The sequence below is a fragment of the Typopeltis vanoorti genome, chromosome 2 (assembly GCF_054136105.1).
Source record: "Typopeltis vanoorti isolate ZY-2024b chromosome 2, IOZ_Tvanoo_1.0, whole genome shotgun sequence".
Classification (NCBI taxonomy): domain Eukaryota; kingdom Metazoa; phylum Arthropoda; class Arachnida; order Uropygi; family Thelyphonidae; genus Typopeltis; species Typopeltis vanoorti.
In genome coordinates, this window is record NC_143550.1 from 57,962,473 (window position 1) to 57,985,558 (window position 23,086).

General features: G+C 36.4%; 1 protein-coding gene across 1 annotated transcript in view; it reads right to left on the reverse strand.

The window, feature by feature from the left end:
* The window catches only part of LOC150109061 (protein kinase C, brain isozyme-like), a 689,445-nt gene that overhangs the window by 520,237 nt on the left and 146,122 nt on the right, over nucleotides 1-23,086 (reverse strand). The window contains exons 2-3 of the mRNA XM_090405188.1: nucleotides 22,072-22,103; nucleotides 5,087-5,169 (exon numbers count right to left, since the gene is read on the reverse strand). Of these exons, the coding sequence (XP_090261314.1) occupies nucleotides 5,087-5,169; nucleotides 22,072-22,103 (115 nt within the window). The remainder of the gene's footprint in view (nucleotides 1-5,086; nucleotides 5,170-22,071; nucleotides 22,104-23,086) is intronic.

Below are 23,086 nucleotides of genomic sequence, written 5' to 3' on the forward strand. Positions count from 1 at the left end.
TCGATGAATTTTCATGTAACCCTCCAAATAGTGAAGAAGCTGGGAATTAATTACCTTTTCTATTACTATCGAGGGCATTGCGGCGAAAGCCAAGGAATGATAGTTTGATGACTGACTTTTATCTCTCTGACAGGATGGCAATACGTTTGCTTCCAAGCTCTTGGATAAATTCCAAATGAATATGACAGCTTGTATATGCAAAATAGCAGAATACCATTCGGACCATGGGATTTATTAGTATGAAGACTATAGAAGATTTTTCAATGTCTTTCTGTTGAAAGATTAGAGAAGGCACACTGTGAACAATTTTGTGAACAGGATATAGTAGGAGAGATTTGCCTTGGTCATTTGTACAAGAATTAGAGACAAAAACTGAAACTAAGAGGATCTACCTTATCATTGGCTCATGTCGCAATCGTACTATCATAATGTAAGAAAGGTGAAAGGTAGAAGTCCCCCCCCCCCCATACACACACCACCACCACTACCAATAGTCTTAGTGCGGGGACAGATGGCACGACTGGTATTTGTGTAGGAAGTAAGCTTAGATTTGTTGCTGATTATCTTACGGTATTAAATGTACTGTGAAATTTTATCTCGGAATGCTTTTCACTTGTTGACGAAACGCAGCTTGGTAAGGGACAGGATTCTGAGTGGCGTGGGAAATGAAGGCCCTTATTCCAGTTAGCATTAATCGTTATTTGATCGGAGTTTGGATCATTCAGACCATAGAAATCCCGAAGGTCATCCATATTGGCATAGTTTCAGTGCCGCAAGGAAACGAGGCAGAGACTGACTGTGAGAAGGTTGCACTATAGAAAAGAAAACCTATACAATTGCAATGACCCTTTGTGATATATGATTAGTAATTATCTCATACTTTATGTTAGACTACGATTGATAGCAAAGGGTTCGATTATTCCTTCGGCTTGATCTGTGAAGTCATGGAAAGGAAGCCAGTTGAAAAGAAAGGTAATCTCAGCTTTGGTAATTAGATTGCATGATATAATCTTTCAGTGATATTCAGATGTCTGCGTATTCATCTGACTTAGGAGAGTAAAAAGCAAGCAAATTAAGGCAACAAAGTGAGGCAAGGAAATCTTGATATATAGTAAGTAACCTTTGGCAAGGATTGTCAGGCCTGAAAATTAGCATATACCACCTGTTTTAACTGAGGTGTCAACTGTAGTTGTAGAGCATAGTAATTAGGGTTCCGTACAATAAGAGATCGGGTTTTGATGACGTAAGTGGTGATGAACATTATTAAGTTTTGGGCTAAGGACTCGAATGTTTGAGAAATGAATGCTTTTGTAAGGGTTTATTGTAAAGAATTTTATTGGTTTGTTGGAGGAGGTTGTTGTTTGCATTTTGTTTCTAGTATTTCTATATTTTTGAGTTTTGTTGGTTTCCTCTTTTTTGAAGACCGCCAGCCCATCTTCATTCTTCATGTCATCACTGATAATGGGTCCAAGCTATCAATAAATCAAGATATTTCAAGAGAAATAGAACGGCAAGCTAGCTATCTCGTGGCACTAAACTCTAACACTTGTACTACTGTCTGTAAAAGCGTAAATACTACATTCGATTTTTTTGATACAAGGTTAAGAAAACCCCAATTCCTCTAGTAGGGAAAAAAACCTACTTGCTTCTACCTGCTTGTGCCAAAGATCGACTGACTCGAGAACCAGCCAAAGAAAGGCTTAGGAAAAGTTCCTCTAGTCGGCGACTAGAACTGAACCTATACCAATCTTTTCTTCGGGAGACTCCTTAGAAAATTTTAAATTTAGGAGGAAAAAAATTCAGTTAAGCACATAAATAACTATAATAACTATAACTATAAATAACTATAACTATAAATAACAAAAGGGAATTTTTTTTTCAAAGTAAACAACACACACACACAAAAGATGTATAGTAAACAAAAGAGATTTTGTCCAGCAATATGAAAGCATACACTGTTAGGAGAAGAAGCTTGTGTTTATCAAGACCGAAGTAAAGAGATACATGTTGTGAATGGATTTTAACCAAGATAGTAATACAAAATGTTTATACTAAAAACAGTAATTAAATATCAAATAAAATGCCTTGTAATCAATTAGACATAAATAATTACTAGAATAAAGAAAGTTTGAATTTTGATAACTGAAAACAAAAGTGAATACATAAAAAGAAGTTGCGAATAATCTGTGTAAATACGGACTAATGAAGTAAAATTCTTCTGCAAGTGCGTTTTGGTCTCTTCGCGATTACACGCTAACATTACGAAAGTTTGCTGCTTCTCTCTCTCTCTCTCTCTCTCTCTCTCTCTCTCTCTCTCTCTCTCTCTCTCTCTCTCCCTTTCTCTCTCTCTGAGTCTGTCTGCAGTTCATGTTCATTTCCATCTGATTGATAAAATGAGAATGAGAATTTACTAGAATATCGTGATGGTCTGTACCAGCATAAGAAATGTAATGGCGAGATGATGATGAGTTCATTGTTGATCAAGAGTCTGAGCCATTATCATAAAATGTTCTGACAATAAATTCAGATATTCTAACTCGATCGTACCAAAATTTCGCTTAATTTACATGGAAAAATTATAAGTTAAAAAAAAATGAGACCTTTTATGAACGGTTTCATAATACATGAGCTCGATAATAAGTCGGACGCAGTACAAATACTTCTTAATTTGTTCCATTTGAAGATGATTATTAATTATTGAGATTCATAATAAGTATATTTAGTGGTGTAACAGCGATATACTCGTTAAAATGGTGAATACGAAAAACGAGAGAACATCTGCAAGTTTGGCTATCTAAAATCTGAGGTCTTCATCAGGAAAATTCACTAGAAGAAAAGAGATCTGATATGATGCATGATAGGATGTGTGACGCACAAATATCATGCAGAATGTGACCTTGGCTCTTATTTAAATTGCTATGCGATCGTATAAGTTCCCTATTCTATGAAAAAACTGGAGGAAAGGTTATCATCAATGTAAAGCGTCGACGTTGATGATTAATCCACGGCATGGTGTTCTATGAACATATGAGGAGCGAAACCTGATTTATGTTTGCAATTGTGAACGATGTCGTTGACATATCCACTTTTCTGGATTTCAAAACTTCTCCCATAATGAGAAATGAAGCTTTTCCGGAAAGATATTTTAAAGAAGGGGAGGAAAGATTGGAGAAGAGGAATCCGAAAAACGTTAAACGGCATTTATATCGGCTTGCTGATGTCCTAACGTCTATGTTTTCCAATACAGAAGTTATGCATCGAGAAATTTAATCAACGTATAGCAAAGAGATAGAGTCATCCTGGGAGAGCACATTAATAAGAAAGAAAAAGTATTTATTCTTCTTTGCAAATAATTTCTTAAAAAGCGGTTACCTTGTTTGCAAATTATATGCCAAGATGCGTAGAACCATTACTGGCGTCATATATTTATGACGCTAATGTATTTAATGTATATAACTATATACAGGGTGTTCGGGATAAATTTGACAGTTTCGTAAGGAAAAAGAAAATCTTCTTTGTATCTATTAAATTTAATGAATTGACAAAAAAACATTACAGGCAGAGTTAATTACAATACTATCAACAAGATTTACTCAAAATAACCACCATTAGCATCGATCACAGCTTCAATTCTGCTTCGGAACCTCGAACAAGCTGATGCTACAGTCTCCCTGGGAAGGGCCGCAAAAACTGTTTTAATTTTATCCATTAACTGGGCTTTTGTATTACTGGAAGTGCGATTGGTGTCTTTTTCAACTGCGCCCCATACAAAATAATCCATGGGGTTAAGGTCTGGGGAGTTTGGAGGCCAAACATTTGGACTGGTGAAGTCGTAGAAATTTTCAGACAACCATTTTTGACTTTTCCCAGAGGTGTGGCAAGGGGCCGAATCCTGCTGCCATACATACGGCCTACCATTGGCTACCCTTGTTATCCAGGGCTTGACTACAGTTAGCAACTCCACGAACAAAGCCCGAATTCCAATGCCAGGGTTCTTCAACACCTGTTCCTGCAGATTTGCGAGGAATTCTGCTGTACGAACGCAATCAGATCGTCTGCTAGGGATCTTTCTTCTTGCTACATCCTCGTAGTCACCATTGCAAGTCTCTAGTTCATGCCTGATTGTTTTTACTGTATTCAGGGAGCATTGGGCAGCAGTCGTAATATCCTTATTTTGATGGCGGGCACGAATCATCATGATACAAGTTATTCTCTTCCATGATTCAGGTGGGTTCCAGCTATCCATCCTTTCTGACATCTTGTATATGAATGAAGAAGGGTCCAAACTTTTAAATGAAGAGAAGTGTGTGTTAATACATGTAACTTACGGAAAAATATAATTAATTATAAATATGTCAAATTTATCCCGAACACCCTGTATATATATTTATTTTGTACATAATCCGGAACTTCTGCTTATCTAGAGTCCAAATATGGAACCTTTTCAGTCCACTTCAGCCCTCCAATAAGAGGGACGATGTTCTTATACTGAGGAATCAAATTCATCTACTACCTAAAAACAATCATAAACATCGTTGCTCACACTGGAATTCCAACCTTCAGCCTATCCGTCGATAAGAGAGAGAGAGAGAGTAGGTAGGTCAACCACTGGACAAACTAGGCCACAATCTATAAATATATTAAATATACAAATAAACAAAACTAATGCCTCATTTGGAAGTCACTTATTAGTTTTAAGTTCATCTGATCGTCAGTGTCAACAGTTATCGATGAACCATATGAAATAATGGATTGCACAGAGCAAGTACGCTAGACACATCACATGGTTGGCTATGATCACCTCTTCGAATTTTTTAAAATTCTTATGATTATTTAAAGTAACTGTTATCTTTTCCCTTTCTATTGAACTTTCCCGATGATGTTGCCGTTGGATGTTAGCGAGAAGCGAGACGTAAGATCTCTCTCTCTCTCTCTCTCTCGCATGCGCACACTAATAAAATCATATTCATCCTCGTGTTATTTCTTTCAAATCATTAACTACCATTAGCTTTAATAAATTTCACTACTGAGAGACATTGTTTCATTTTCATAAACGGTGAAATACTACAATTATTATATTACTTACATCTGAGTCTACTCCTTTGTCTACTCCTGGACATTTGAAGGTAACAAACTCGTGACACCTCTTGTGAACTACGAAGCTGCACACTACAAAAATAAAACAAATAAATGAAGAGGCTGCTTAGAACTACATGGTGTGATATCACTTACTGCACTATAAACTTCCTATATTGTTCATTTAGCTCGCTTATAACTTTATATATATATATATATATATAAAGGCTATTAGTCTTTACTGTTTGTCTACTAGTTTTCGTGTTTACATCTGAGGAAATCGTATGTAATTAGGATGAAGCGTCGTGTTTTTAATTAAAGTAATTTTTAACATCTTATTCCAGTTATAAACTCTTACTTATATACTTATTGTTTAATTTGTACATAAATGATATAGATGACTTGAACTGAATATCATATACTTGAAGGATATGATATTCAATTGCTTGCTCATGATGCAAAGTTGGGTAGCGCAGTATGATCCAGGATAATGGATATCAGTTCAATGCGAAAAAGTGTAAATTTATGCATTTTGGGATTAAAAGATTACAAGCTGTGTACCATATTGATGGAATTGTACTCCAAGCGATTCATGAGGCTAGGGAATAAGGAATGTTACTGGATGGAGAGTTGAAAGTCAGAAGATACATTGCTAAGGTGTCCAAGATAGTTCATAGAATTACTTGGTTAGTGAAGAACACACTAACATGCAGAGATAAAGAAGTTATTATTTCTCTTTAAAGGCGTTGATACGACCACATCTGGAATACTATGCTCAGGTCTGGTCTCCTAGATTCCTTGGAGATGAGGAAATGGTGGAAAAGATTCAGAAGCGAATTACCAAGTTAGTGATTATGCCATTTCAGAGAACCGTTCCAGGAACGGTTCTCTCCTGTACTTGGAAGTCAAACCTTATCGTATGTAAGTTAACCTATAGGCTTAGAAGATGGCGATATGATAGAAACATTTAAGTTAACAAAACGTTTTTATAAGACTGATGCAAGGGAAATATCTCAGCAGTGGGACAGTGGTGGAAGAACAAGAGGTCATCCCTGGAAATTAAATAAGAATGTGGTTAACAAGGGCGTGAGGACTAGACTTTTCGCTTGGAGAGTGGGAATGAATGGAATGCGTTGCCTAATTCAGTTGTGAGTGCTTCGTCTATTCAGTGATTTCAAGAAGAGGTATGATAGATATTGTGTGGATAGTTTGGGTCTCTGCGATGAGCCTACTGACTCCATATAGATGGCCGTATCGTATAATAATAATAATAATAATAGTAATAATAATAATAATAATATCCATGAAACCTATATATATATATATATATATATATATATATATAATGAGTGATAGAATCATCATCATTACGGTGAACACAATTAAGAACGTGATCGGACAGTGCGCTGGCTCTTGTTCTTCCATATGTGATGTCTCTCACGTGCTCTTCATACGCAGCTACAAAGACGGTAAACTCCGTGATTCTTTAGGCTGTCATGTTTCGGTTTAGATGTGCCGAGTAAGGAACGGATTTAGATAGAGGAGTAAAGAAAGAGCGAATTTTAAGTTTCTTTAGAATGCTAACTTTGCTGAAACAGAGCTGATATTCAGTAAAGATATGAAGCCTTTTATATTAACACTATCTTCAGTAAGATGAATAGGTGGATTAAATAGCAGCTTACTAAAACTCTTCTATATTAGCAAATTTATATTTAGAAACATTTGAGGAGAAAGCAATCAATTCTTTCCCATTAAAGCTAAGCTTATGGAAAAGGTATATTGGTGATTTTTTCTTAATTTGAAGCCATGAACAATAGTTTTTAAAGGAGTTCCTGAACCGTCTCAACAATCAACACCCAAGAATACAATTTACCTCGGAATTGGAAGTTAACGGTTCTCTCCCGTCCCTGGAAGTCAACCTTATCGCGTGTAAGATAAACTGAAGATCTCCATTTATAGAAAATCCCCAAATATACCAACCGATACCTTCATGCGCAATCCCATCATTAGTTTGGCATTATTTGTACATTACGTAAACGTGCTCGTTCCCTCCTCAGTGAAGAACAGATCACCAAAGAACTACAGTTTCTTCTTACAACCTTTTAGAAAATTATCCTAAACAGACTATTAGTAAGTGCTATTTAATCGTTCATAGTACTAAAGACAGTAGTGATGTCAAAGGTTTTATCTCTACTGTGTATCTTATATCTCTACCGTATATCGGCTTCTTTTCACCAAGGTTAGCTAAAATTCTCAAGTTATTTAACCTAATTAAATGTTACTCTTCAGCTATCCAACTTTGGAGTACACGTGACCATGCCCAAGCGCATGAATGTCCCTAACAATACTATGACATCCGAAAGCCTTCAAATGTCAGAAATACGTTTGCAACCTTAATTTATAGCTGTTGTTCTCTTGTAATGCATATTTTTTGGTATTTCTCTTTTCATGTTATGCACCCGATAAAGTATTCTAAGAAGATGAAACTAGTTGCGGGTTCAAATAAATAAATAAAAATAAATAAATAAATAAATATCTTCGATCTTATAGCCCTTAAATACACCCCAAAAATCCCGAAACTAATATCTCAACTTCAGGACCTACACTCGAAATTGAAATGTAAAAAGAGCAGAGCAGAGCAGAGGTTAACAGGAGCAAGCGAATCTACTACCTTATTAATGGGCTACAAGCACCATACCAAGACCAATATTAAATTCAACTTACAATCAAACTTTCATAAACATAATGTCGTTGAACCGCTTTTCTCTCAATGCAAGAGGATGCGCTTCTGCTTTACGCAACAGAATAGTCCTTGACCAGGTGCAGAAATACCATATAGACCTAATATTTCTGCAAGAAACAAATATCAACTCCTAATCCAATTTATCTAGAAAATGGGCAGAGTGGCCTTATGACCTACATCACTCTGACCCAACAAACACCATGGAGCAGGGTTTAGCTAAGATGTACATCATCAATCCCCCTTACAAACTTAAAGTGATTGCAGATATACCAGGATACGCCATGTATGTGAGCATACATGGCGTACTCTGGTATAAAAGCACCCAATCATAATACCCTGCATGTGTTCAATATCTACATACCATAGCAGGATGTTCTGGCATCACAAATCTTGGATTTCGTTCAAACCATTTTTCTAGTATTGACCAAGAACATATAATAATAGCTGGAGACTTTAACTGCACTCTTGATCAAGAGAAAGACAGACTTCAATGTGCGGAACATCGTAGCTCATTAATAAACCAACTTCAAACACTAGTAAACGATAATGAACTCATTGATGTCTTTCGGCATCAGCATCCAGATAAGAGGCCCTATATATGGAGGTCAGCAATCACAGCAACTAATAGGCCTCTCTACCAAGCACGACTGGACAGATAACACATCTTCAAAAACAATGTTCCTCTAGTTAGAAACATCTCACATATTCCTTCCTACATCTCAGATCATTGCTTCATAAAGCTGCAACTTTCTTTATCTTTGGAAGCATCCAAATCAGGAAGTGCCTATCGGATCTTCAGCAATACCCTTCTGAAAGATTCAGACTATATAATAAAAACGCACGCTTTAATAACTAACCTCACTCACTCGAAAGGGAATTCAGAACGAATGAAAACATGGTGACCTTAAAATCACGAATAAAATCCTTCACGCACGCAGATCTACAGTCACCAGAAGAATCAACAGAGAAACATTATCATCCGAAAACTCGAAGCACAGCTCCAGTATCTACCAGAAGAAAGCTTGAATAAAATTCAGCCCTCCAAGCTATGCAAAGACACTTACAAATATCCGCAAAGGGTGTCCTACTTAGATCGCGGCAGAAACAAATAAATTTCTCAGATGCACCCACAAAATATTTTTTCTCTTCAGAAAAAAAAATACCAGGCAGCAAACTGCATCTCCTCTATTAGATTTCAAGATGGCAGCATTACAGAGGATCCAAGAAAAATCACTTCTGAAATCCTACGATACTACAAGAATGCATACAGCTCTACGGGAACATTCCTTCATGCCATTCACGAAATACCGAAAGAAACAAAAAGAATCTCTGCAACAGATCGAAATCACTTAGAAAACCCAATCACTCTACAGGAACTGAAAACTGCATGCGCATCCATGCCAAAGAATAAATCTCCCGGCCTTGATGGTCTCACAATAGAGTTTTTCCAAGACTTCTGGAATCACCTCGGACCACTTCTCCTTAAAACACTGCAAGAAGCCTACCTCAATGGGCTCCCAGAATCCGTCACGACCTCAGTAGCACGATTGATACCAAAGAAGGGACACCACAGATATCCGAAACTGGCGTCCAATCTCACTAATCAATACAGATTACAAAATCATTTCCAAAATTATTGCAAACCGACTAAAGCCAACACTGCCTAAGGTTACTGGCCGACATCAAACTTTTTCTATTCCTGAAAGATCAATACATGATAACCTCCATTTAATAAGAGATCTCATCCACATCACAAACAGCCAAAATGAAAACCAAGCACTCATCAGCCTTAATCAGGAGAAGGCTTTGGACAGGGTAGAGCATGAGTACCTTTATGAAGTTCTAAAGGCATTCGGCTATGGCCCTCTTATCATTGAAACAGTGTAATTGCAATACAGAGATGCACTCTTCTGTTTACAAATTAACAACAGACTCACCCGCACTTTGCCATACTCTCGAGGGGTCAAACAAGAATGCCTTCTCTCTGGACAATTATACACACTGGCCATAGAATCATTTTTAAAAAGAGTGCACGACACCATCATCTCCAAACTAACCAGCATAATAGAGCCACATCAAAAAATAACCCTATCAGCATATGCTGATGAAGTCATAGTAATAATCCGTAATGACGAAGAAATGACAGTAACCAATTAAGCACAAAGACTACATGCACAAGCCTCAGGGGCCAAATTAAACTCTGCAAAACCCATTGATTTGCGGCCAGGCAGACAGATGAAAGGCTAGAACTGATTGAATGATTCTCCGATTGAATGTACCTGGTCAAATGAAGGACAAATATACTTAAGTGTACCATGGCAACACCAAAATATATAATGCACTGAACTGGACACAGCTACACAACCGATTTAAACAAGTGTTAGAAAAATGGAACAGCATTCGTTCATGCCTTCAATTAGAGGAAGAATCCTAATAATCTACCGGATGGTTGCGAGTATGCTATGGTATACGCTCAAAGTACTAACACCCCCCTGAAGACTTTCTCCATCATATTAAAAAGGCAATGAAACGTTTCCTGTGGAACAATACTAACTGGACAACATACTCTGAACTCTGCAAGCCACTCAATAAGGGAGGTCAAGGCCTGATTATCCTTGAAAACAAGATCACATCCTTCAGGATAATTCTTCTCCTAAAGACACTTCAGTCTAATCATGCTTATGTAACCACCTTCGATTACATTATGAAATCATCCACCAGCGGATTTACACTTTCCACAATCCTCTGAATGCCCAGTTCTGTGCCCCCACCTCCTAAACTACCTCATTTTACAAAGATTCTCTACAGCGGTGGAGAAATACAGAACTTCATCACACACTGGTGGGATCAACAGAGTCAGTTGTACTAACAGAATCACTGTTTTAGAGCAGAAACATAACAAGTCTCACAACTGGCCAGCCCTTCCTTTTCCCTACATGGAAAAGGAAGGGCTGGCCCTACATGGAACTGGGCAGGAATAAGAATCATAGGGGATCTCCTGACCCAGACGCTAAACTGGAAAACACTAACATGCCTACCATTGAAAAAGTCATAAATTGAAAAGCAATATCAACTGATACAAGTTAGTATTATAAAAGCCTTCCCCAGACATCGCTACACCTCAGGGAATCCGTATTTCTTATAGAAACTGTGGGGGAGCCTACCTTTCATCTTGCATCATCTGAAGCCTCACTTCCAATTCTTCCCTCCAACTACAAGAAAATATATCGCTTCCTCATATCAGTGCCTCCAACTTCGCCCTTCGTATATTCATTTTTAACCCTCTCATTTAATAAGCTGCACATGCCACCCAGTTTTTAGTCGGATCTTCCACATAAATCGAGGTGTGCCAAACCAGATTCTAACATATAGTGGAGGCTATGGCATAACATCTTGCCAACTCCTACTAAGCTCCACAAATTTCAGCTAAGACAATCGGATCAGTGTCTATTCTGCGAAGTTTCGGGCACCTTGGAACACACATATCTAACCTGTCCTGCAAACAAAGCGATGATCATCTACGCTCTGAATACAGCCTCCGGCACCTGCAACTACGCATACAGTCAAGAAGACTACTGGAATTTTGTCCATATAGAACAAACACAGAATATGAAATTTCCTCTTCATCTACGCCAAGGCCGTCATTTACAGTTTCTACCTTAAGCACACAAGAAATAACCAGCACCCATCCATCACTGAATCGGAACAAATCCTCATGTGTAGCCTACGTCGGAAACTACAACACAGGCTTTCATTGGGATTTAATTATTACAAAGAAACAGGAACTGTCGCAAAATTCATAGAGGAGTGGAATTCAACTGGTACCCTGTTCTGGATTGCCGACGACAATACACTTCAGCTGAAAAAATAACTAAAAGTGATACTGAACTGTAATATTGACTCTTACTGAAAAGACAAATCCTGTCTACCACTAATATATCTTTTTCCTCTCATTTCTAGTGTATATCTAAAAAGAAATTCTTTTTTTTCTCTGTAATATACATTCTTATAATATGTAAATAGTCCTTTTTTGTTGTCTATCTTCCAATGTATATTTTATCAAGTTTAATAATATATATATATAGAAAAGTGAGAACTGAAAGATGGAAAAATAAGGCATTGCATGGAAAATACCTTCACAGCATAGAGGACAGCACTGACAGCAACTTGACCTGGCAATGGTTGAGAAATGGAGCACTAAAGAAAGAAACAGAATCGGCAATTTTTGCAGCAAAAGAACAGGCCATTAAAACCAACGTTATGAAGGCAAAAATACAAAAAATTCAAGAAGACAGTAAATGTAGATTGTACAAAGAAAAGGAAGAAACGGTAGACCACATTATAAGTGGATGCAGCAAAATCGCACAAATTGAGTACCGTAAAAGGCATGATAACGTAGCTAAGATAATTCACTGGCATTTATGTAAAACGTATGGGTTTAAAGTATCAAAAGACTATTGGAAGCATAAAGTTCACCAGAAAGTGGTTGAGAATGAATAAGCTAAAATACTCTGGGATTTCAAAATTCAGACTGACAAAAGCTTGGAATGTAATACACCCGATATAACAGTCATTGAAAAAAGTGAACACAAGGGTGTTAAGTTTATCGAAATATCAGTACCAGGAGATAGTTGAATTGACGACAAAGAAAATGAAAAAATTGCAAAGTATCGCGATTTGCAAGTCAAAGTTGAACGAATCTGGCAAAAGAAAACGAAAGTTGTTCCCATAATAATAGGTGCTTTAGGCGCCATCCCCAAAACATTGAAAAAACATCTAGAAGCACTCGAGTTAGATGGATTAAAAATTGGGCAGCTGCAAAAGGCCGCTTTGTTCTGCACGGCTTTCATTTTTCAGAAAGTATTTCCACAACTCATAGGCCTTTGGGTAGGGTTCGAATTAGTGGAATATAACCAGCCTTTTACTTAAGACTGAGGAATCAAATCAAGCTTTGATGAATATGATATATACATGTATATATATATATAAATTTGGTAGGGAGACTAATCAAGACTTGGGAAATGGGAAGGATTCCACGAAAAAAAGAATTCGAAAAGTCGCCGAAATGGAAAATATGGCACTGTACAATGCAAAAAAGCGTTGCATTGTACAGTGCAACGCTTTTTGCATTGTACAGTGCAATGCAAAAAAGCGTTAAAATGGACAGAAAAAATTAATAACAATGACTAAAACTGAAATGAAATATTACCTTTATGTTTGCACATATAAAGGAATAAAACATTTAAGATAAATGTAATTTAGCACAATAATTACGATAATACAGTTATTAGAGTTTAAGTGTTGTCACAGACCTGTTGCACAATCCGAGCACATTGAGTTCAAATGTGAAAGAGGACCTGGCTCAAACGAAAACGGTGTGGCCACCGTTTTCGTAGACCAGAAATTAATTGCATTCTGTACAGCATTCTGAACAGCAATATCTGAGGGAAGATTCATCAGTCCGTGATGCGTTGTTCTTTAAGAATCAGCGATAGACGGTGGCCTTCAGGTAACCCCGAAAAAAATCACACAGAGTGATATCAGGGGAACGAGGTGGCCATGCAACTGGAAAGAATCGACTAATGATTCTTTTCTTCTGTGAAGTGATGCCGTAAAAAACTGAAGTACCGGTCGTGCAACTCGATATTTCCGTGCGATAATGGAACAATTTACTGGTTCTGTTGGATTGATGTCCTCAAAAAATATATAAAAGCCAGTTAAATGGAATTCCTTTCGATCATCTAATAGTGCTAAAGTATTCTGATTTGTTGAGGAGTAGATTTTTGAACGAAAACTATAAGAAGCTAATATTCCGAATTTGCTGACTCCACAGTCCCGTTATTGTGGAATGAAAGATCTATAACATCCAATCCTCTTTTTCTCCAGATTTTTTTCAATCGAGATTTCTTCATTATGTCTTCATTTTCATCTAAAATCTGTTGACTAAGTTTGATGTAGTTTGGTGTAGGTGTTAGCACTAAATTAATGTCCCAAATTCATTATTTTTTCGGACTGCCCAAGTTCTTTTGAGACCTTTAATTCCCCCATTTAACAAAATAGCGTTCCATGATAAATTTCTCGATTCTCGTGGTTGTATCTGTTATAAGCAAAGTGCAATTTAGCATAACAAAGTGAGGTTTGCACTAAATATTTCAATTAGCAACAATAGATAAAAGTCTTGGTTTATTATTATTGTAAGCACCTCAGTGTCAAGCCCAAAAATAAATAAAAATAAAACAAAATAAAAAATGTGTTATTTGTATAGAAATGAAAGACCTAGATTTTCATATCTAGGTCTTTCATAGAAGGATATTCACGTATAGGATATTCTCGGTACATTTCTGCCCACTAATTTTTTCAATAAATATATAGGTAACATACCCATTCGTAGAAAGATAACAGCACAAAGAAAACATAATGAATTTAGAAGGTTTCTTCCAATTCCAAATAAAACTATCAACGAAGCCACGATGCTAGGATTGATTAGAATGCATGAGTTTAAATATCAATGCACGTCATGACTATCAACAATAAGTCTTTTGACTCCATAGGGGTCTGGCGATGATAAATATGATGCGATTAAAAAGAGACATCTCACTTAAAGGTTGGTTCTGTTAACTGATCATTGCATCTTCAATCTCCAACGAACAGGTTTCCGGTTCGAATGCCACTGTTGTAAAAATATTTGTGGAAGTCTTTAGGTGAAAGATGATTTTTCGTCGTCAAGCATGCAACCACCAGCACCGTGCTTACTGGAGTGGCTTGAAAGTTCCAAGTTTTTTTTTTTTTTTTCTGTAGAGTGGGATACGCAATTAACTCTCAGGTTAACTGAGAGTTAATTGCGTTATCACCTAAAGAGAAACATAGTGAGGATAATATTGGGCTGTAATATCCGAATGAGTTTGATGCATATAATCTGTCTGTGGGATGATCTGGGAAAAGCATGAACTTCTTTTTAACAAGATAATCCTTTCCTTAGCGTGAGAGCTTTTTATTGATTTTCGAGTGGTGTTAGGTACACATTACGTCCATTTTAACATAAAATTATTTTTTATTTTATTGTTTTGAAGAAGTAAATGTCGAACGTTTTTCGGCAAGGTACAAAATTACCAAAGATGCTTTTGAAACCAGCTCAATGAGACTCGATTGAAAGTTAAAAATCTCTTTCTTTTTTTAAACCACGACTTTTTATAATCGTTTAGGTGTGTCCCTCACTCCCAGCACCGCATAATGCAAGAGTTTGTGTGATCCGTGATTTAGCATTATGAAATCAAGTCTCTAATTAATTCCTAGGAATAACTCTTTACTTAAAAGCTGTGTTCTCATATGGATCGTTTCAATAATCTTCTAAACTTAACAGAATTGCTACAACAAATATAAGGATTATTTTATGTTCTCTGGCTTGAAAAGAAGTAGACCAGATTACATGATTGGCCTTAACAACATTCCCTAGAACTTACTTTCTTTTTAAAACCAAACAGAAAATTCGTGATTATTCAATAATGTCTTACGTTGCACTTTTAGATGAGTTCTATTTCATAATCGCTAATATCAAGCATAATGCTTAATAAAGAAAAATGACGCTTAATCTCTGACCTACAGAAATTTCGACAACCTATGTTTCAGACAGGTACTCTTATCGAAGCATGTTGTACCGTTAGAATAAACAAATTACAGGGTGCACGAGACTGCGGCCTAAATTTTCCAACAATTTTCCACAAGAACGAAATATTTAAGCTCTGAAGTGCTAATGCGGGTAATGACGCGAGTCACGCCCTGCTGCGTCAGAACTGGAATAATAAATCTTGTAATGATATTAACATCGTTTAGCAATTCTCCTAGCGGCAAGCATGTGCTTCTGAACTTACACAGTCTGTACAAGGATAGTGAGACTACAGATGTGGCAGAATCAGCGAAAAAGTGAAAATCCATATACCTTTGCATGGCTATTTTCATAAATAAATGTGTTGTAATAATTAACAATGATTATTTGTATAAACATAAAAGGTCTGCGAAATTTTCACTCCGGCGATGACATATATCATGAATATTTCTGTAGAATTAATTTCTTTACTGAAACCGGTCTGGCTGGCTGAGTAGTTAGTGTACCCGCTTTCCAACACACGCAGGTCGCGGGCTCAAATCCCGCTATGGTCAGGAAATGTGATTGTGATTATCTTTAAGTGGGATATGAATTTCATCGCCCGGTGTGAAACCAACTCCACGCTTATTGGAGGCCTGAAGTAGCTTGGAAAAGTTCCATGTTTGGTCTCTAGAGCAGGTTTTCCAGACTATGCAACAATAAATTAAAAAATTACAAAAAAATTATAAAATTGATAAAAATGAGGGGAAAAATTCTGAGTTTACTCACGGTACAGGAGAGATGAAGTGATGCAAAAATGTTGATAAGACTTTCCAAGCTTTGGAAAGGAAAAAAAGCTAAAAAAATTCGCAATGTGTTATTCACTTTTTTCCTTGATGGGCTTTTTCGTTGAATGCGCACATAGCTAAAAACAAAGCAATTTGTTATTTAAGTGAAATAATTTCACTAATTGCTGAATCAGCTGCATAAATATGGAAAGTTAATCACATCGGGCGATGAATTTCATCGCCCGGTGTGAGACCACCGACTCGCTTATTGCAGGCCTCAAGTAGCTTGAAAAACTTCCATGTTTGGTCTCCAAAGCAGAGTTTCTGGATTGTGTAAAAATAAATAAAAAAATTATATATATATATATATATATATATATATATATATATATAATTTATAAAATTGGAAAAAAAATCATTAGTCCATCCACCGTACAAATATACTATACGTTTACTAATAACCATTCGTGGATGGGAATCACATAAAAAAAATTTTTTTTTTAGTTCGTAGACTGAAAGTACAGAATTCGTCGACAGTGTTTTAGTGCATATACGACTGTATTTACATGTTCAGAAAGTGACTGAATAAGTATCACTGAAGAACATTCACAGATCTATTACACATTAATGACTGTTACAACATTGCAAAAGCTGTGCTCTCGATGGCAAAGCGAGTCCTTTGGGGATGTTTCACTTCTATAAATTTCCCGCAGTATGGATTGTCATACAATTCATGGACAGGTAAAAGCAAAACCTTTAAATATTTATATTTTGATGTGTATCCTGAGAAAGATGACGCCTTCTTGAGGAGTATTTCTGCTAGGGACGAAATATGGATCCACCACTACAAGCCAGTGCACAATGGAAGTTGGAATCGAAAAGTTCACTTTATCGAAAAGTTGGAATCGAATAGGTGACCTTCCCTTTCAAGTATTTCGTATCATATCCTTCAGTATAAAAAAACGATGTTCAAATATTTCTGTGATTCACTAAGACCAACACTGGACGTTATCACGAAAAAGTTATGGCCAGTACCTTCGACAGGGTGTAGCATAGTGGCAGCCTGCCTCACGGCACGCTTAATAAAAGCGCTCGTTCAGCCATATTGCAGTAGGCGCCTTAGCAAATGCGAAAATAAGTTTTTCCAATTAAACTGATTAAAAATTATTTGCGAACAGAAATGACCCAAGAAAGATTGGATGGTTTAGCAACTATATTGATAGAGGCGGACACAGTTTATAATTTAAATTTAGAAGAGCTTATAAATAATTTTATTGCGCGATATCCCCTTAGAGCAACCATTTAATTAATGTTATTATGTAAATCGTTTTGCATTAATGTTTCTCTTGTAATAAAAACAAAATAACCATTGTAGATTTTCTTATATTTTTGTCTTATGATCCATCAGGGGAGGTTATTTAATTGTTTACCTCAGGGTGCGATCTAATCTGGCGACGGCCTTGGTTATGGCCTTACGGTAAGGGGAGATGCTGCGTGATGAGATGAAGTCGGCAATTCGAAGTAAACGCCGAATACTGCTGAAGTGTACATTCCTAAAAATATTTATTGGTTTGAGATACCACAGAGCACTCCGTTCATCAGACTATTACCTATTTCGGCCACTCGCAATGGTTTTGAAAGCCTTCGTTTTTAAAATGATCAAGGGATCGTTTACAAAATGAAGCTTGTATATACTATTAGATCCAAGTTTTTTCAAGTGAACGAAAACTATTTAGAAATGAGCCACTTGCGTGTTCCGTATTGTTGGCGTTATGCTCGTTTTAATAGCCCTATCAAAATTAGCCATACAAAATAAACTCATTTCATCTCTTACAAGAGAAAAGACGACATGCATTTTAATATCAAAATAATGTTGAATATAAATCTTACTTAAGTGATAACGAAATAATTACTGTCTGTAGCTCCAGAAAGCAGTCAGAACTCCTAGCTGATAATCAAGAAGAAAAGATAAAAAAAAAAAAAAACAGTTGGAGAAATGGGAAGAAACTCACAAAGCTGTAAAGTTGGCTAACTACATATTTTAAGATATTGTCTGGCAAAGAAAACTTATACAAATTTATACAAAATACAGGCTGGTTTTAAAAGTTGAAAATATAGTTTTTTAAGGTATTGTATTATCTATAACACCAGCAACAGGTTAATGACCAGGAAGAAGGATGAAAACTATTCGTTCTACTCTGGATACTCTACTCGTTTTACTCTACGCCAGAGTAGAACGAATACTTATATTTGAGAAAGTTAGTTTAGCACGTTAGGAATTCGACTGCCAAGGAATGGCAACTAAATACTTTCTAGCGATACAGAAGCGAAGGAGGCAATTCTACATAACGATAATGATTAAATAAGGCTATGAAGAAAGAAGAGATCAGTGATTAATTAGATTTCACTCCAACACAGACTCAAAGAACGAGCTGACTAGACGTATTTGTATAAAGTTAATTATTTAGAAGGAAAATAACGTCTGCAATGAAAGAGAAAGACGGTTTGAGGGATGTTGAGGAAAGTACGCATGTGAAAGAACATACGTTATATGCGTATTCAAAGAAGAAAAAGCTCATCTTCCTTATACATCCAGGTATTATAAAACACAAGTTTAGGTAAAAAGGTTCTGATTAACGATAGACTGCTGCTTACTAACGATAATGCTGCTTACTATATTATTTGTTATTAAATGAAAAAAAAAATTAAATCAAATACAAAACGAAGCGACTATCCTCAGATAAAGTATGGACTGAATTTGAAGTCAGTTGAAGAATGTTATTAGCACTCATGTTACTTGGGAAACCAAAGAAAGATGGAAAATTATTAGGCCTTTATCCTACGAACGTTTTCATGTTTATCTAAAGTACGTGTCAGTTTGGAATTCGTACAATTGATTTCTTGTGAATCGACAGCTTCCATGTTTTATTATAATTTCCCTCAGGAAAAAAAATTATTAGGCTACAGCATATTATACGGTGTGTGTGGATTAAATTTTAAATAATTTAGAAACCCTTGTCGTAGGGAATAATCGTCGAACTTTTTTTTCCCAAGACACTTCAGCTCTGCAATACAAAGGAAAGCTTCAAAATGTAATAGAACAATTGCAAACAGAATAATGACTGATGTTATTATCTGCTGCATATTTTATAGAGTTCTTTTCTGTAAGAGGCACTGATCAAACATATGAAATTTAAACCAACAAATTCAGTATAGAAACATATGATTCGTTTTAACTTATGACAAGTTTCAACAAAATAAAAATCCTCATTACCCATATGATGTTATGAATTATGTTAAATTATGTTAGTGATGATCGGGAAAGCTGCTTTGGATATGGCAACTGGATCTACAATTGAAATTGGAAAAAAAATTACGCGCACACACAAAAAAATTAGCATTATTTACACTGGTATCCAAACGCTAAGGACGAACTATTTTTTCAGGATATGAAAACATTTTCGTGACTACAGCCAAACGTGAACATAAATTTATTGCCAGCATAGTAATAAATTACACAAAAATGTATTCTAAATTTCGTACAAATTAAATTGCAATAAGTTTTTGGCAAAAGTTACAAATTTCAGAAGGACATATTAAGAAATTAAGGCACACTGCTTACAGTATGCGGAGAGACATTTCCGTGTGGAATATGTCTGCCGCGGACTACAATACCTCTCTCTCTCTCTCACAACATCGTACCATGCTTAGCATCAAGGGATTCAGGAGTTCTTGACGTAAACTGGCCCGCTTCTCCTTCGGTAATTTCGAGCAGCAATGCGTCTCCCTATTGCGTTCAAATGCGTTCTATGGGGGTTGAGATTCGGGGAGAGAGAGTACTGGCCACTCGATTAGATTAATATCCTCGGTCTACAGAAGTATCTCCACTGCTCGTGTACGATGTGGCGTGGTGTGGCACTGTCCATAAAAATGAATTCTTCGCCTACAGCACCACTGAACAAACGAATATAAATTTGAAGCACTTCGTTGCAATATTGTTCACCTGTCACTGTCCCTTTTTTCCAGCACTTGTAGCTTTGTGCGTCCATTAAACAAATGCCTCATCACACCATGACTCTAGCACCACTGTCTCTATCCCTCTCAAGAACATTCTCGCGATTGTAAGTAGTACCACTTTCACGCCAAATCAAGTGTAGTCTAGAATCGGAGGAAAGACAAAAGTAGGCCTGTAAAGAGTCTCATCTGTAAAGAGTCACATTCTTCCCCGCCACAAGTAGGCCTGGCCTTCGAGTGCATAGGTCTACTTGTGGCGGACGTCTTGCCACATTTTGTCGAGATATCTGCGTACTTTTGGTTGAATGGAGCCGACTTGCAAGCTGATCTGTCGTGGTGCATCTATTATGTTTTGCTGTTATAACCAAAAACTTGTCTTCATGCTCAGCAGTAATATTGCGAGGGTGATCATTTAGCAAACGTCTGTAACACATTCCATTGGTTTGAAACGTTGTCCAGAGCCTGGATACAACGCTATGTAAGATTGCAAATTCTCTGGCATTATCTGTAATTCTGGGGCATTATATCTGTAATTCAAACTTTTCGATAATACTTCCCCGCGTAAAATCATGCAGATGATGTCTTTGAAATATTACAAGCCACCCAAGTTTGATATTTTATTCCTTCATGAAAAGAGCTTCCTTCAAACAGTTCGCTTAGCGCAGACTTTTGCTTTTTATCCTGTTAAGTACCCACGTGACCCCTTTGCATGCGATTAGAACATTTTAATGTATACCAACACTTTCTACTCGACATCGTCAGATATACAAATTTCGAGAGGCTGATTCGTCCGAATTTGCGGTTGTAATCTTCAGAAATAGTGTTTGCCCTTAGGTTTTTCGACAGCAGTGTAGTAACAGCTTCGTCTAACAGCTAATCCACTTTTATTTTGTTCATTAATGACAGCATACTTCTCTGAGTTTGGACAATAATTCATATAACATAATTCATATAAAATTCTCCCTCTCCCCCTTCTATCTTCTTTCTTCCTCTTTCTCTCTAGACACGCACACACATACACGAAGAACGAAAATTAGAAAAAAATATATATATACCCCCTCCCCCCCTCCACACACAAGATAGATCAAGCCCTAGTTGTCATACCTGAGCTATAAATAATATCGCTATAGGTTTCAGTGGGTGGAAACTCCAAATCAGTAAATTACGAACAAGACTCATAATATACCGGTGCGCGCGCGAACACGCACACGTATACGCGAGTATGTGCAACACACACACACCATGGGATGGTGTGTGTGTGTGTGTGTGTACGTGGGGGTTGTATTATGTATTGGTCCACGAATTTTTATCTATATTCCCATGAAGGGAGTTTTATTTATATTCCCATTGTCCAAGTCCAGAACCCTTATGTTCTGGACTTGAACAATGATTCACTTATGAGTTCTAGGATGAAGATTCACATATGTTTCCGCGTCCAGTCACTCAGCAAAAGTTTAGCATGGTGTTGTTTGAGGATAACAATGATCATGACAAGTTCGGAACCAGATCTCAATTCGCTTGAAAAGTTGATAGGATGAAGTCGAAAGTAGTGTTAGGAATCACCCTAAGAGGTAAAGATCACCGACAAACCATTGAAGCCAATCTTGGATGCAGAACGGAGATGAATTTCTAAGCTAAAGCGATATTATTAAATTTCATTTATAATATTTTGATCTTTATTTGTATTTCCCGGATGTTCCAATACTTCATTGGCAACATAGTGTTCAAATATTTATTTATTTATTTGTTGTGTGTGTGTGTGGGGGGGTTGCTCTTTAGGTTTTTTTTTTTTCAAAGTCTGACCTATCTCTTGTATAATTCAAAGTCTCTTCATAATGAAATAGCTGATTCAACAGTTAAATACTTACCTTGACACTGGTATCCTTGTTTGCCAAAACCCCTAAAATAAAAAAGCAGAATTTAGTAAGATTTATTCAGATGTGATGAACCTACTGCAGACTATTAGTTACAGGAATATAATATCAAAAAAGAAAATTTTAGAACTTCAAACATACACTATATTCCAAATATTAGAATATATTTAGAAACATACTATCTAAAACTGTTCATTTGGAAGAAAACTATTATAGTGGAAAGACAATTAAGCATTAATGACTGGTCAACTTTTTTTTTTTCACCTGAAAGTAACTTGGATGATTCTAATGTATTCCAAAGTACTGAATCTAAATCTGCATACCAAAAAATTGCATCACTTAAATTTTTAGAGATACTTGTGCGTTTCAGAGGGTTTTTTTTGTGATCATTTAAAATGAATTAAGTAGTAGTAATAATCAGTTTTAAATGATTGTCACCCTAATTGCCCTTTTCTGGCTTAATTCTCATGGTAAATATAGTACTTGAAAATGAACAGAAGCATGTTTTGATTACGCCTGAACTTGTCTTACATCAAAGAATACTGCAAACAAAGTCTTCTAGAGTTATAACTTGCGTTCAGATATCTTTGAATCTTGCATTTCGTTATTTTTATTTATTATTATGTCGCTGTTACAGATTAGTTTATAAGTTTAAGACAACAACACAGAACCACTTGTGCGGTGAGGACCATGTAGTCCTCGCCACACAAGTGATGTTGTGTAATGTTCATAGCTTTTGGATGTGAATAACCAAGATTAAAAGTGAACTCCTCGTTTTTATAGTTGTCTCTTTTATAATATATGAACAGTTACTAGATCATAATGCATTTTTGACAAGTAAAATTAACAATAACCTTCCAATTAGCTGATCATTATTTCTCGCTTAACGCGTTCATTCTCTTTTGAGAATTTTAGGTCAGATTGTGATGTTTTCGTGCATGTATTAGGAGATATTCAACGCACCGTCCCCAGATCACATTATATACATTTTTATGTCTCTCTGGGGTTT